The 15,411-nt window shown below is 38.6% G+C and overlaps 1 protein-coding gene across 4 annotated transcripts in view; it reads right to left on the bottom strand.

Moving 5' to 3' along the window:
- Positions 1 to 15,411, bottom strand: part of LOC122820286 (serine/threonine-protein phosphatase 2B catalytic subunit alpha isoform) — a 90,093-nt gene that overhangs the window by 30,740 nt on the left and 43,942 nt on the right. For all 4 annotated transcript variants that reach the window (XM_044097584.1, XM_044097581.1, XM_044097582.1 and 1 more), the window contains exons 3-6: positions 5,288 to 5,412; positions 4,598 to 4,709; positions 2,918 to 3,063; positions 2,215 to 2,354 (exon numbers count right to left, since the gene is read on the bottom strand). In XM_044097584.1, coding sequence (XP_043953519.1) covers positions 2,215 to 2,354; positions 2,918 to 3,063; positions 4,598 to 4,709; positions 5,288 to 5,412 — 523 coding nt within the window. The remainder of the gene's footprint in view (positions 1 to 2,214; positions 2,355 to 2,917; positions 3,064 to 4,597; positions 4,710 to 5,287; positions 5,413 to 15,411) is intronic.

The following is a 15,411-nucleotide window of genomic DNA, read 5'->3' as shown; positions in this document are numbered from 1 at the left end:
CCTTTTTATCCTGTATGAAATAGGCTTAAAAGTGGTTAAATGAAAAATCTGCAGAATGTACAATTTTTTCTTAAATGATAATTTGTTAGAATAACCGATTACAAAAACAATCGTTAGTTGCAGCCGAAATCCATCGTCCAAAATTCCAGTAAAATACGTTAAACTCTGTAGAAATGTAACAAAGTTCCAGCAATATGAATTATTTTGGAAAGGTACTGAACTTTAAGAAAAGCAGAATCTTTGCTCCTCTTCATGCAGCTGTTTAGTGGGGATAATTCTTCAGAAATCAAGCCAACATTAATAAATAAGGATGAATAAAATGGCTGTTTTTGCCAGCTCTCATGGTTGGTAGAGAAGCTAACCATAGAAACTGATTCAATTAGCATAAGGATCATCAACAATCTCTGCGAAAGAACATTTGAGTTGTTTATAGCAACAACAAACATCTGGATAACGAGCTACAAGCAGATTCCAGCAGATTATTAGAAATTAATGTGTTATTTGTTCTCTAATCCCCCTGCAGCAGCAGAAGAAGACATGAGCCAAATGTTGGTTTGTTGGACTATAATTCAGCTTCCTGATTTCACTCTAGATTAATTTCTTTAATTAAATAGCATCAATAAAAGATTTTTTTTTAAAAAGAAAGAAAAGGTTCCTTCAGGTTAACCGATCTATGCGCTTTGTGGAGCCTGAAACAAAAAGCGAGTCTTTCAGAAGCATGCGCAATTTCATGCCTGAGTTACATTTGTGAACGTGTTCGGAGCAAGCCGGCGGCATCGGGGAAAATCTGCAAGACAGGCACAACCAAACAGGCTGATGGTTTCTGACTGGGAGCACTGTAAGGAGCGTCTCCGTCTCTCTCCTTCAGCTTCGGGCCGAAACTGTCTCATAAATACAGAAAGCCAGTGTGAAGCCAATTAGCGGCCGTCCGCTGAGCAGACGAGGCGTCGGACGCTGATGAAAACACGAGGCGGGAGGAATTTCCACCCAAAATGTCAGAGGGGTTAACTGGGATGATTTCTGACATTAGTGTGATGTGTTTGAGGTGAAAAGGGGGCTGCATACACTGACTTTCTTTCTGGTTTCAGCTGCATAAAAACCCCAGTGATGGACATTCCTGAGAAAACAGAACCACTTGTGGATCTGAAATATACTCATTTAGAGTAAGGAAAGACAACAATGTATGCCCACAACTGACACACAATGAGTCACTTTATGAGCAGGTACATTAAAACACAATTAGGGAGGCAGCTATAAAACACCTGCCATCAAATCGATAAAAAGAGTCTGTTCTCATTTAAAGCCTTAAGACATTCCTCACTACTTCTCCTGCCTGTGGCACACCGAGGGCAAATAAGAGTCGCTCAGGCAATAATTGGAGTGGAGGGAGAAGGGAATGCATTTAGAGAAAGGACTGTGCCTTGTGGTAATGTGCCACTTCATTACATTTTGTGACAGTGCAAGCTGCTTGCTCCCAGCTTTTCCTCTGCCTGTGCAGTTATTCGGCTCAGCCGACGGCGACTGCAGACGTACTGTCGAGAGTTGGAGGAGAAGTCTCAGGGATTCTTCTGAAACGCAGCTTCACTGACTGCCATTAATCATAGCATTTATTTTCAAAAATAAATTTGCTTGAAGGAAACATGTAAATTCTGAAAACATGGCTTTTTTGATAAAAAGTTGTTTCTCTAGGATGAGGTGGTTTTTCAGCTGAATGGGAAAACTGCAATGGAGACATGAGATCAAGATGTTACTACTGCTGGAAACCACAAAGAAGACAACAGGAAGTGGTAGGGCCAGATCTGTGATGGGCCAGATCTGGCCCACGGGCCTTGAGTTTGACACATGTGGTACAGGATGTGTTGACGGGAGCAGGACTATTATGACATACTAAAAAATCTGTCTCATTCGGTGTGACCCTGTAAGATGCAGAGTCACAGATATGCAAAAATTATTTGGGTGAATCTTTAACAGTCATACAACGCCTTTGAAATGACTGGCTGATTCACACTAGTGTGAAAGGATATTGGGATAATTTAAACCTTTTCATCATACTGTAAAATATAGCTGTGGCTTGCATAAGCAATTCAGTACCAGCAGCATAATTGAGCTCCTAACTCACTGGCTGCCTCTCTAAATCCTGACAGCAACGTTCAGAGGCAGAGAAAGAACAACCACGTCACAAATAATAAACGTCCTGGGAGATGGAGCGCCTACCTGTAGAAATAGGAGCAGCCTCTCACTGTGTTGTGTGTGAAGTGCTCCTGGCTCTTCTCGTTCCCAAAGTCCTCCAGAGGGTCGGACCACAGCAGATCGCACATCGGCCCGTAAGCTGGCGGCTCTTTGAATCTGTCTAGCTGTGGAGGAAAACATGAGGCTCCTGTGAAAGTTTCCTTTTAACTGCAGCTTAGCATGTAATTTAATCGCTGTTGAATCAATACTAAACCATATACAGAGAGGATGTCAAAGAAAGAATCAATCTTGCAGTTTAGAGATGGATGAACTTAAAAAAAAAAATAAAGCCAATCTTTTTCTACGAGCATAAACAACTTTACTTTCAGGAAATCATGACTCTCTTAAACTGAAGCTTGCTCGTGATTACGCGGGCTGCATGATGGACACTTTGCTGGAGCAAATGCTATTATGCATGCCCTCTGATTGCAGCCACAAACTCCATTTAGATTTATTGAATTAGTCTGAGAGAAGGAACTTCTTTTCCTTCCACATTTCTTTCATTTAGAAGGAAGACAGCAATGCTACGTATCCAAGTTTGGAGACAAATCTCTACTTTATGAATTACAGGCAAGGTGACTAACTCCTTGTCCCATTTCTAAAGCAATTAACAAACACCTGCTCATTAAACAAACACAGAACTCACAGCTTTGTAAAAACAGCTAAAAAACTATGTCAGACCACATACTTTCCTGACGTCGTCAAGATTTGTGATTTCGGGAGACAGTCCTCCGTGTACACACAGGAACTGCTGGTTCATAAGTGCAGCCAGGGGAAGGCAGTCGAAGGCGTCCATACATGCGTCATACACCCTCTCTGAATACTTAATTTTACCTGTCAGGGAGGAGGAAGGGGAACACAGGGCAGGAACAAGAAACAGCACGCCAAGTCAAAAAAACCTGCTCTCCAATACTGGTGCAGTGTCCTGGTCGGGGATGGAAATGCTTTCTCACCACTTGCAAAAAAAAAAAAAAAACCTCCCCAAAAACAGTTTTAGAAGAACACAATGTCAATGTCATTTATGCTGATTTTCTCTTCCTACCCGCACCGACTGAATCCAATAAAAGCAGCTCTGACATGGGTAAATACCAATAAAAGGTCAAATATGGCCTTTTTCTTAAGAGTCTATTACTTTAACTGCGTAGGGACTTGAAAGTGATTGTTGTTTGAGGAGGGTTTTGCAGAGTGGTTGTGAGTAGCCAGTATTTTACATGCAGAGAACAGTAGTCACAACTTTTTAATGTCAAAGACAGAAATGAGAAATTTGAGGAGCAAACTTCCACTCCTAAAGCAGTTCAATCTAAAAACTTTTGCTTGCAACAAATGATCTTTATTCCAAATGTAACTTTTGCATTACAGTTTTTCACAATTATATTTGTTAGCCTAGTTCCAAGTAGTTGTTAATATTTTTTAATATAATGTTTGCACAGCTAAGCTTTCTCTGAACCTGATAAACAACTTATTAATATATTTTATTCTCTGCCAAGAAAGAAGTTGAATGACTCAGAAGCCTAATTAATTGCTAGCAGCTACCTAGAAGTGAAAGCTGGTAGCGTGGCTAAAAAAAGCTGCTAGCGGTTCTGGAAATCCTGGCCCCAAGTAATTGTTTATCTTGCTTGAACTAGCTTTCAAGCTAGTTGTAATCCATGCTCAGACTAGCCTAGCCTAGTGTAGCAAAGCTGCTATCCTGGTTCTTTGTAACTATGTGACTCCTGAGAGTTGTTAGCTGTTAGCTTAACTCTAGATAAATGTAAAAAAGGTTATGGGGAGCTGCTAACTTAGCTGTAAATAGCCTAGCTTAGTGTAGTTGGTATCCTAACAAACAATTGGGGTGATAAAATAGCTTCACGTATCTTTTAGCCTGACTCCGGGTAGCTGTTAGTCGTTAGCCTGGTCCTATAAAGCCTGGCTCCAAGTAATTGTTTATCTAGTTCCAAAATAATCAAATCTGGCTTAGAGGAGCTTCCAACTTCGTTGTAGCTAGTTGTAAGCCCTGTTTTGACTAGCCATGCTCAGATTAGCTGCTAGCGCAGTTAAGAGAAACTGCTAGCTTGGCTCCGTGTGACTGAATGATTAACTCCTGAAAACTGTTTGCTCAACTTAGGTTAGCCGTTAGCTCAACTCTGGATCAATGTAAACCAGTTTCTGGACAGCTGCTAGATTAGAGTAGCTGTTAGGGTAAAATGGCTCCAATTGTCTTTTAGCCTGATTCCAGGTAGATGTTAGCCGTTAGCTTGGTTCAGGCAAGGGGCTAGTCTGGCTCCAAGTAATTGTTAGTTCTAGATAGTTATATATCCAAAATGGGCTCATCCAAATATTGTCAAAGAAGCATTAAAAACAATAAAACACTTCAAAATACTTTACTTACATTCCTGCTTAAATGTGAAATACTCTGTTAAATGTCGACATTCGTGATTCCCACGCAGCAAAAACAGTGTTTTGGGGTATAGGATCTTTAAGGCCCACAAGTAGAGCACACACTGCAACAAGAAAGAACAAAAATAAGAGCAGAACAGTTGGCTTTTCATCTTTCCTAATGCTAAAAGCAAAAGCTATCATGTCAAACATCGTCAGCTTCACGGAAATGCATGCAATTCTGCTCATACTGAAATATTAATGAAGCACATTTTGTGGCACATTTCAGGCTTGCAGGACACAGAAAGATGAAACATCAAATTCAAATGAAACACCTGACCAGACAAGAATAGCACACGCTATACATATATTTCATATACATGTATTTTTTATTATTAAACAAAGCATTTCCAGAGATAAGGCCGCAATAAACATATATATTGGTTATAAAGTCCTATACTTCAAACATGTATTCTGTGGAATATTAAAAATCTCCCAACATAATCCTCAGCTCCACTGTGACATTTGCGATCCAGGCTACGTTTGAAATGATCATAAAAGTGTTTTATCACTGCAATATCTGCAGCTTGATTTCATCTATGATCAGAGAAAGCTATTAATAAACCAAGCTTCTGTCACACACATGGCGAGCATCACGCTCAATTAGGGCCACACAAGAACAATAACAAACACACGGACTCACTTCAATACTGAAATACCCTCTGTCTACGTAGTCCCCAAGGAAAAGGTAGCGTGTGGATGCTGGTGATCCTCCTACTTCAAACAGCTTCATGAGGTCAAAGAACTGCCCGTGGATGTCTCCGCATACTGGAAACATGTCAGGAAGAAGACAACAGTGTGTCAGTATAAAGGCTGGAAATGGATGAAAATAACATTAAGATTGTGAGAGATCAATGATTTTCATCTGGTAGTTAGGAGCTGAGGATCAAATAAGAAAGATTTCTGAAGTCGTACATTTGAGGAGAAAATAAACTCTAGTTTAAATGCTGCTGTTCCTTTTATCATTCAGGCTAGATACAACATTTATTATTTTAAGTCCAGTACTGTACAAATCCACTCCAAATGTTTTGAGGAGCAGACATATTTTGAAATGACCCTGACTGATATTTCTTCAGGATTTCTGAAAATTATAAAAGTTTTCTTCAGAAGTTTAAAACATTATCCTGGTCGCATCTACAGAAAAATCTGCGCTGGTTCATCGGTCATTTGGATCCGTCTGATCCAACCCGATCAATTGAACTTTATTTACTTATTTTTTTACCCTGTGCGCGGTTACTAGGATTTTTTTTGCGTGGTTTCACTTCTCCGAAACGGACAGGTGTTACGTCTGCCACGCTTCTGTGCGTCACTCTCCTTCTGGACCCGGGTGGGTAAAGTCTTCCAGCTCCATTTGTTAAAACCGCAGGGTGAGTAAAGTTTAGTTCTTTGCAGCGAACAAATTGGTTGTGAGAGGACTGCGCATGTTACGGTCTAATTAACTTCTGCACCTTTATTTGTTCCCTCAAGATAAACTGATGTCTCTGTTTAGACTATAAACGGATTAGCTCAACAATACATTCTTTTTAGTTTTCTCTGGTCTGTAATGGAGCCTGGAATTAAACACACCATTTGTTCTACCAAAGGTTTGGGATGCGTTTCCTAACCAGACGCTCCAAAGCGTCGGGTCCATAACCCTTCAGCTCCCGGTCGGAAAAACGCATTAAAAAAATTAATCGGTCTAATACAGAAAATATTCCGTTAACACGACCTCTGTGGGTGATTTTTTCTTTTTCTTTTGGGGAAGTCCAAATATATTTCCAAATTTGCACATTTGAGAAAAGTATATTAGGCTTCCTTCCATTCAGCAACAGTTTAGGGAGGGGCAGCTATGCTACATTTAAGTTCGAAATCGTTGCTCTCTTAAAATAAAATGTAGATTTGTGTCAAATTAATCCTTCATTTTACTGTTAGCATAGATATAGTTAGTTCACATTCATATAAATATTAGCATGCTAGCATTTGATGACTATGCTAGCTTGTTATCATAATAGACTCCCTTGGGTTAATGTTGTAAAATGCCTGTAAAAAGTTCAAAAGCACAAGTGTTAGCCAAGATGCAAAACATTTGCATGTTAGCTAGTTTTATCTTTGGCACAAAATCTGTTAGCGCAGTAGATATCTTATAATATTGTTAGCTAAAAAAAAAAAGAAAAGAAATTAGAGTAAATACTATTAAATTACACATATATTTCACCCAACTACAGCATACTAGATGTTGGAGTGAGATGTTAGATATTAGCTAATAGCATATAGATGCTGGAAACAAAGCAGATAGTGTTAGCTACTGTTAGCTAACATGCTAGCATTTGCCAACACGCCATTATTAGGATGCTACCTAAAGTTAGCATATTAGGTGTTGATCACATAAGCTTGTTGATTAATGTTAGAATGCTTGCAAAATTGAGCGTAGCACCTCATTTCAGTATAATATTGTTGTTTTTTTATTGAAAGCTATTTGCTAAGTTTAGTAATGGCTTAATATTTTACAAATGTAAGGCAAAAGTAACAGTATGAAACACATTGGAAGCACCCGCGTTACGAATCTTCCTAGTTTATATAAAATAATAATAATTCACAACAAATCTATTTTCAGCAATGCATCTCCATTCCTGTATAAATGCTTTACTGTAACTGTTCTGTGTGTTATTTTTGTTCTTTGAGACAGCAGAACGGATGTCAATTTTATTGATTTCTAAACCTTTCATGGAAGTTTGTGTGTGTGTGTGTGTGTTAACTGAATACAAATTGTGTTTGTGTCAGCAATTACCGACAGAAAATCTAGCCAATATTATTGGTGAAGTATGTTACTACCTGGAATCCCAGTGCAATCATGGCTGCTCAACATAACGCATACAGTTACTAACAACAGAGCAGGCAGCTGTTAAATACCACCAGGGGAGCTCTCTGGGATGAAAACATCTGCGTCAGAAATGGGCTACCACAAGTGATTCACCCCAGATCAGTTTGCTATCACATTATGAGATTCTATACTCTATTACTCCCTGTGGAGACGGGAGCAGCCAAGGCCAGAGCTGCTTTGCTGCTTACAGCAGCGCCAACTGTCAGGCTGCATATGAAACCGTCTGATTAAAAAGCCTTTCATACAGCTGCCAGTTTTATAGATACAATAAAAGGTCAGTGCAAGGGTGGGGTATCCCGAAATTTACTATTTTTTCTTCAGCTTGTCTCATCTGTCAGATGATTTATTCCTGCAAAATGACTTTGATTCTAATTTAGAAAATTTTTTATATTTATATCCTCTGCAAAATGTTAACTCATTCATGTTGAAATTGTGCTGCAGTCAGTCTTAACCCTTTAAGACCTAAGTTTCAAATCTCTGCCTGGATATTTTTGGTTATTTTAATTGCAGGCAGTTCTTTAAATGTCCTGTGAGTAAATATATATTTGCCCGTTTATCCATAACAACTGGAACTTCCAATATCTAGCAAGTTATTTTAACAATTTACCATCTATTAAAAGAGTGCTCCTCAGATTAATTTCACTTCCTGCTATGACTGGAGTGAAATTACCGTAATAACCTGATATTAGCTGGAAAGCGCAACGTCTCTCCTTTCATTTGATGGAAAAAACCATGGAAATTTTTCAGACAGTGCAACGTGTGGCGGAATTATGGAACTGCAAATTCGTCTTTGTTGTCTGGGATACGTTTGGTCTGGAAGGGTTAAGCAGAGCTGAAAATTAATAAAAGAAAAGAAAAACTCATATAAATTGTTAGGGGAAGCCAATACTGATGCATATGAATGAAAAAAAGAATAAAGATGAGATAATTTTTACTTTCAGACATTTCTCCCACTGCTGTATGACAGCTGCAGCTCCGTTAACATAGAGAAAAAAATAAACTGCTTGGAGTTAAAATCCCTCAAAAGTTACAAGGCACATCTGATACCACAAAAGTCAAAAGACACTTTCATTTACTTCTGCCATAACATCAGAACTGAAGCAATAACAAAAGTATCTCCAGCAGTCTCATAAAAAGTCTTGCAACAGATGGTACGGCCCTATGAAGTATAAGGACAAAGTCCGTCTGGGGTTGCATGAAAAGGAAGAGGCACACCCTAAATTTTCAGAAGAACTGTGGTAAGTTCTCGGAACTGCCTAAGTAAATACAGTGGTGCATTCACCTTGGTTTTATGTTTCACTGCACACTAAGAACCAATCACGTTATGGGTTTCTCCCCCCCCCCAATAATTTGGTTTAATTTGTAAATATGCATGGATTCTTACATTCCTTTTCTGCAAACAGAATCCAGGATGGGAGGAAAAGTTGCATTGCTTTCAGCTCAGAAGCATCTGGATCATCTTAGTGAAAGAGAGCATGGGAGACAAAAAACTGGCAACCTACATATTTCTGTGGGAAATATATACAGCGTGGCCTATAATCACCATCCAAATGGCGCACTCCGGCGCTACGGGATGGTATAGAGTAACCTTGGCATAGGTAATCTGAGGTTTCACTGCGGCTGCATCAACACAGGAACGATCAGACACTTTACAGCAACATAATGCTCCCTGCAAGCTTAACGACTTCAATGTTTGATTTTGTCTTCTGCTATATTCTGAATTATTTTGAACATCAAAACGACAAATGTTATTTCAGCATGATTTTCAAGATTTTTCCAACAAGAATACTTAAAACTTCTAAAACTGCATCTGTTTTTGCTGCATTTCTGCTATAGATAACAATGATAAAGTGGAGTTATGCTTTAATCATATTTAGCTAATTGAATGTAAAATTTACCCAAGAACATCAGGAAGACCAGATCACTGTTTATTGTCCATTTAAACATAAAAATGTCTAAAAGGATGTATTAACTTACGGCTGTATGAACGCTGCTTGGCATCAAAATGAAGAATGAAATGATGCACTTAACTTTTTTGAAAATATAAATGTAACTGTATAAAAGTGAAAATCTGTAGGTCTTCACTCACTAAATCCAAATTGTGCCGCTTCCATTAAGTGGAACTAAATCCGATCTGATTGTTCTCAAAGCTGAACGGTCACGTCGCATTTTATCCGTTAATACTTCTGTAATCAATGCGCTGCTGTGTGACGTCGACGTTCTTCTGACGCGCATGCGGGTCGGTTTGGGGTCATAAACCGTTCACACAGGAGTACAAATGAAAGTAGAAGGAAACCAAAAGGTTTGAAAATATGAGCGTACTGTGTTCCAGGTGACATTTTTGTCAGTGGATTTTAATTTAAAAGTTGTAGTTTGGGACCGCTCAAAATTAATCCAGGGGCTGCAAAATGGTCCCCAGGCCTCACTTTGAACACCCTTGCTCTAATCCAGTGGTGTCAAACACATTTTTATTTTGGGCCGAATCAAAAATCTGAAAGCTCTTAAAGGGCCGGTTGTGCCAGAATCTATTGATAAAACCAATTAAACTATTAAAATATCAATAAATAGTTATTCCTCCAGGCTTTTGGGATTGTTTTAGTGTATTTTGGAGTCAAAATTACAGATTTTGTGGTGAATATTGAGTAATGCTTGTAAGGACTTTTTACAATATTTGCGCTAATGTATGATGTGAAATGTGACTATCACTCGCCGTATAGATTACGGATTCACTGTTTTTGACCAATTTTGAGAACATTTGCAGTAAAATCAGGACAAAAATTGGAAATTTGTTGATTTTGTCTGAATTTTGCAGATTTGTGAAAAACTGGAAGGACTTATTGATGTTATCTGGAGTCCAGAGGGCCATATAAAAAGCTATGGCGGGCCAGATTTTGCCCCTGGGCCTTGAGTTTGACACCTATGCTCTAAAGATATATTTACTAAAACAGAAGCAGTGCTACTCTTGTTTTTACAAACTTATAAACTTGACCCTCAGTCATTAGTCAAGAGTCAATTAAATATTTAAAAAGGTAAAACTTTGTTATTTTGGCTCTCTATCTTTCATGAAGCAGCTAATTTGACTCATGTCGTCTTTATCAGTGTTGAAAACAATAGTTACATTTAATAGATCTAAATAAAGCCTTCCCAGTTCATGTAACAACTTTAGAAAAGGTCTTTTCCCTCCCTGAGCGATGTAGTAATCTTCACCTGAATATAAATCAGCAATATTTATAACTTTCTTAAAAACAGATCTGACCTTTCGGTATTTGTATTTACTCATGGACCAGCTGGACAGACAACAGCAACAAACAACCAAGAGGTTGATCCTTCATATCTAGTCAACGCGTGAGGGAGAAACTGGGACGTTTCCCAAAGCGTTGGCAGATTTGGTTGCAATTTGTAAAACGAACTTGCGTTTCTCGAAGCTTTACGAACTGAAAACACAATTAGACTCAGGTAGAAAAGAGAAAATCCGACGCTGTGATGCCCAATTAGACGAAGCGGGAGGACGGCGTTCAAGAGCAATTATTCCAAGTTATGAGACTCGTGAGACGTTTCTGAGAATCCTCTCTCCTTGACTGCATCGTAAACCTCTGCTTTACCCGTCGTCTTTTATTAAACTCACACTGCAACGCCGTTTAAATCCACAGCAAGGACTGACTTCAAGAAACCTTATTATTTTCCGTTTGATTTCTGCAGATATCGTCGTTCTTTTCATTTCCTCTCCATTTGCGTCCACGACACACGCACCACTTGCCTATTTTAGACTTGTTGTTAAGCTCCAGAGGAAATTATTTTAATGGAAGAATTAAAAAAAAGACATTGAATGTGTAATTTTTAAAAGCAGCGAGAAAAAAAAAAAATCAAGTCAAACAGTGCATTTCTAGGCAAGATAATTAGTCTCTTTTGTTTGCATCAGACATACCAAGAATACTGATTTTCTTAAAAAACAGTATTTTTTGTAATCAGAGGGACAAAAATATTCTTTTCAATTGTGCAACAGGCATTAATACCGTTTGTCAATAATATAAATTTAGAAACAAATAAATTAGATTCAGAAAAATCAACAATTTGCAACAAATCTGAATAAGCCTCTGACTGAAGACTAAACAGTTTAATAACTGTGATGGTTTGAACACCCTCCAATCAATAGATGACAATATTGATACTTTGAAACCATTTTAAAGTAACAACAATAGTCATAAAGTCCACCCTATCAAAGACCAAGTTTTTATTTTGTTACAGTATTAAATATCCAAAATAAAACACAACCAAAAAAAAAGACACAAAAACAAAACCATAAATAAGATGAAATATAAAGACTCGGCAAACAAAATTGTCTTTTAAAAATATTAATAATCAGAATGGAAATTATTCGGCTCACTTTAATTCATCATACAATTAATTGATCAATTGATTAACTGCTTACTGTGACAGGCTTATACAACGTATTTAGTCATGGGGAACGGTGGAGACATTGTTCTTCCAGTTTCCAGGAACATTTTTATTCTTAAATATTCTCTGAAATGTTGCAGTTCTAATATAAAGACAAAACTCACAAATACACCCCAGATCCTGTTATATTACAGTTTCAAAACGTCTGTAAAGAAAACTTGGAATAAGCAACATTTAATTACATCTCTTGAGAAATTCAAGGATAAGGATGAAGCTGTGAATCGCTTCGCTCTTTGTATCGTCACCGGGAGCAGAGAACTTAATGTTTTCAAGTTAATTCTAATGTAATTTGTTCATTTTACAGACACGGAAATTAAAAAACTGAAATAAGCAACGCCATGAAAGGAGTCTAAAAAATGTTACACTTTCTATAGAATCACAGTAAAAGGATTTAAAGCACTGATACTTTAAAATCCCAACCACAAAAAAAAAATCTAGATAATTTCTAATTGTAAGCATAGTCATATTTTTCCAATTTCTATACGTAATTTAGTATAATCCGCCTACATTTGTCACAGGATCCACCCCGACGACAATGCATTGTGCTTCACATCTTGGTTTATACTGAGGTTTTTGTGGCGTTAAGGCTGGTCATTGCCATGGAAACATCCCAGGATTTGGATCCTTTCAATGATGGTAGCTTCAACCAAACCAAACAAAACAAAACAAAACAAAAACAAAAACACTAACCTGCGCTGCTTCTGACCTGATAAAGGAAATAAATGAGCATCACACAATTCCACAGATACTGTTGGTGGAAAAGGTAGTCATATATTTCATAAAGCTTCATGTATGTCTGTCACAATTAGCAATAAATCAATTAGTCGCATAATAAATTAAAGCAACCCTAATAACTTTCATTTGGATTACTTTATGTTTTTCTCTCTTCAACCAAAAACTGCATGGCAAAAGTCTTCCAGTTGGTGCTTAATAGACGTCATAAATAGTTTTATTGTGGTTTCAGTTGGATATTTAAAATTTCTTCCAATTCCAGTGTTAAATGTTCATTCCAATTTAAAGTTGGTTGATCTTTGGGATACATTATTATGCCATTAACATTATATTACTTGAAAATGGTCTCAAAATAACATAATCACAAAACCGTCTGGGACAATTCATCGTCCAGGAACATTTTTTAGAGTTGTTTAAGGATTTATGGAGAGCAATATGTTAAAAATGTGGATTTTTTTCCAACAGTGTGGTGAGAAGTGCACATGAAGCTGACCTTTAGGGGAGCTGGGAAGAATAAGAAATGAGAACCTGATGCTGACGGCTCAATTTCTAGCCAAAGACTTGATTTGATGGTCGCTCTGAATTGCAGTCAATGCATCTGTGGACGCCGCTGATCGATGGAAATCAAACACAAGCAGCGGCTCCCTCCTCCAGCTCGGCGCTCCACTTCATCAGCAGCAAACACACAATCCTCCCCATCGCTCTGCTCCACTACACCTACAGACACGCTTCGCCTCCCTCCCTCTTGTCACACAGCACACAAAAACGAGGTGAGAAGCAAAGCCCACATAAGAAGAGCAGGTGGGAGTACATTATCTGGAGTGAGAAACAATTCGTTCTGGCCATCTCCTGCTTGTGTGCTGAAGTGATTCCCCCTGAGTAGCAGCGTATCGGCGGGCAGCAGCTACTGAGTGGGTGGTGGGCATTACACAACCTGGCTTCAGAACCTACACAGGCCACTCCAAAAGGCCAAGCTTATTGAACGGCCGTGCCAGATCGTGTTTTGATTGAGACGGGGCGCAGTAACAGTACCCGGGGTTTTATGATGCCTCTCTCTGAGAGCCCACGTCCTGAACGGCACGGCGTTATGCAAAAGCAGAGGCGGAGGTTACAATCTGTTTATGAACGTCTATCTGTGAGCCGTGTTTGTGAGCGCAATCTGAAAAGCAGAAATTAAACAATAGTCTTCGATAGTTAGAGTTAAGGTAGGGGTGTAAGTAGTTGATTTGAAATGACAAAAGGTTGAAAAAGTCCCTTTTCATCCACAGGAAGAAAAATAAAAATGTTTCATAGCTTTTACAAACAAATTGAGATTTTTTAAGAAAAAAATCTTTCCCCAGTTTTTACAGTAGGGTAGAAAAGTAACAGTAGAAAATGTAACAGACGGATGAATGATAGAAAAAAAGAAACCATGGACAGATTGATAAATTGTTTTAAGGATAAATGGATGGATGGATGGATGAAAGAAAAAATAATTGAATGAAGTAAAGATTGGATGATGGGGAGAAAAATGGATGGATGATGGGAAGGTGATTGATGGATGAATGGTTGGATGAAAATGTGTAATCAAAGGGATGGATGATGCATTGATAAAAAAGGCTACATTTTCACTCAGATAGCAGTACCAACTTTATTCTGGGGTGTCGTGGTAAAAGGGGCTGAACACAAAAGTACGCCACACTTCTCAGATCATTTCTGTCATATTAGACCATAAATCATTTTCCCTTCACTCCTTTGTGTTAACTTAAAACGTACAATAAAATAAAATGAAGTAAAAGGAAACAAATGCTTCTGCAGTAAAGCTGCTCGGACTTTCTGTGTGGCTCTAACGTCTAAAGAAGTAGATTTCTCATTTAAAAGTGTAATAATAATCTACAGAGGCAATTTAACAGGAGCAAAATGCTCCAACTTGCACACTTGTTAAACTGTCATCGTCAAGGTGAGGTGTTTCTACAGGAAGTCTAACAATCAAAGTCTTTGTATTTCCTCAGCACATCTCATAGAGCAGTCGAGTGGATTGGATGTTTTAGAGTCCATTGTGCAGTAATACCATAGGATTTCATAAAAACGGTATTACTAGTTGTGGGGAAACGTGTTTTATTGTGTTTTAATAAGACGGGAGGTGCGTTCTCGGTGGAGCCGGCTCTCTGCAGAGGCTTACTGAGGAGTGTAAGAGCTTGCTGTTGCCTGGTGATGTGGTTATAGGAGCTCCTTTGATGGCAAGAGAGGAGCGAAGGCCACGGGAGCAGCTTGTATTCAGCATCCTAAGCCAGCACCGTTTGTCACACTCCTCCCTCCTCAAAAAAAAAAAAAGAAATTTAAATAAATAAAAAACCCACCTGCCATCTGGCCCAACAAGGAAGTGACTGAGCGAGAGTGAGGAGCAGAGAGAGGGAAAGAGAGATAGCTGACATGTCATGGTGCTTTGCATCCACGATAAATATTTACATACTAATTTGCTGACCATGTGTCATGCAGGAATGGAGGGCAGCAGAGGGAAGGAGAGAGAGAGAGAGAAAGTTAGAGGAGGAGTGAGAGAAGGGAACAGGAGAACAACAGAGGTAAACACAGCGGGAAAATGAGCACAAGCAGCAGAGAAGACCTCGCTGAAAAAGACTAATGAGTGGGAGAGGGGTTGAGACAAGGTTGTTGAGTGGGAGGGCAAGAAGTGCTTCGCCGTTGCACTCGCATGCACACGCCGATGAACACACACACACACA

Source organism: Gambusia affinis, linkage group LG18 (assembly GCF_019740435.1).
Source record: "Gambusia affinis linkage group LG18, SWU_Gaff_1.0, whole genome shotgun sequence".
NCBI lineage: Eukaryota > Metazoa > Chordata > Actinopteri > Cyprinodontiformes > Poeciliidae > Gambusia > Gambusia affinis.
The sequence above is the reverse complement of the archived record's forward strand: the minus strand, read 5'-3'. Positions and strand labels throughout refer to the sequence as shown.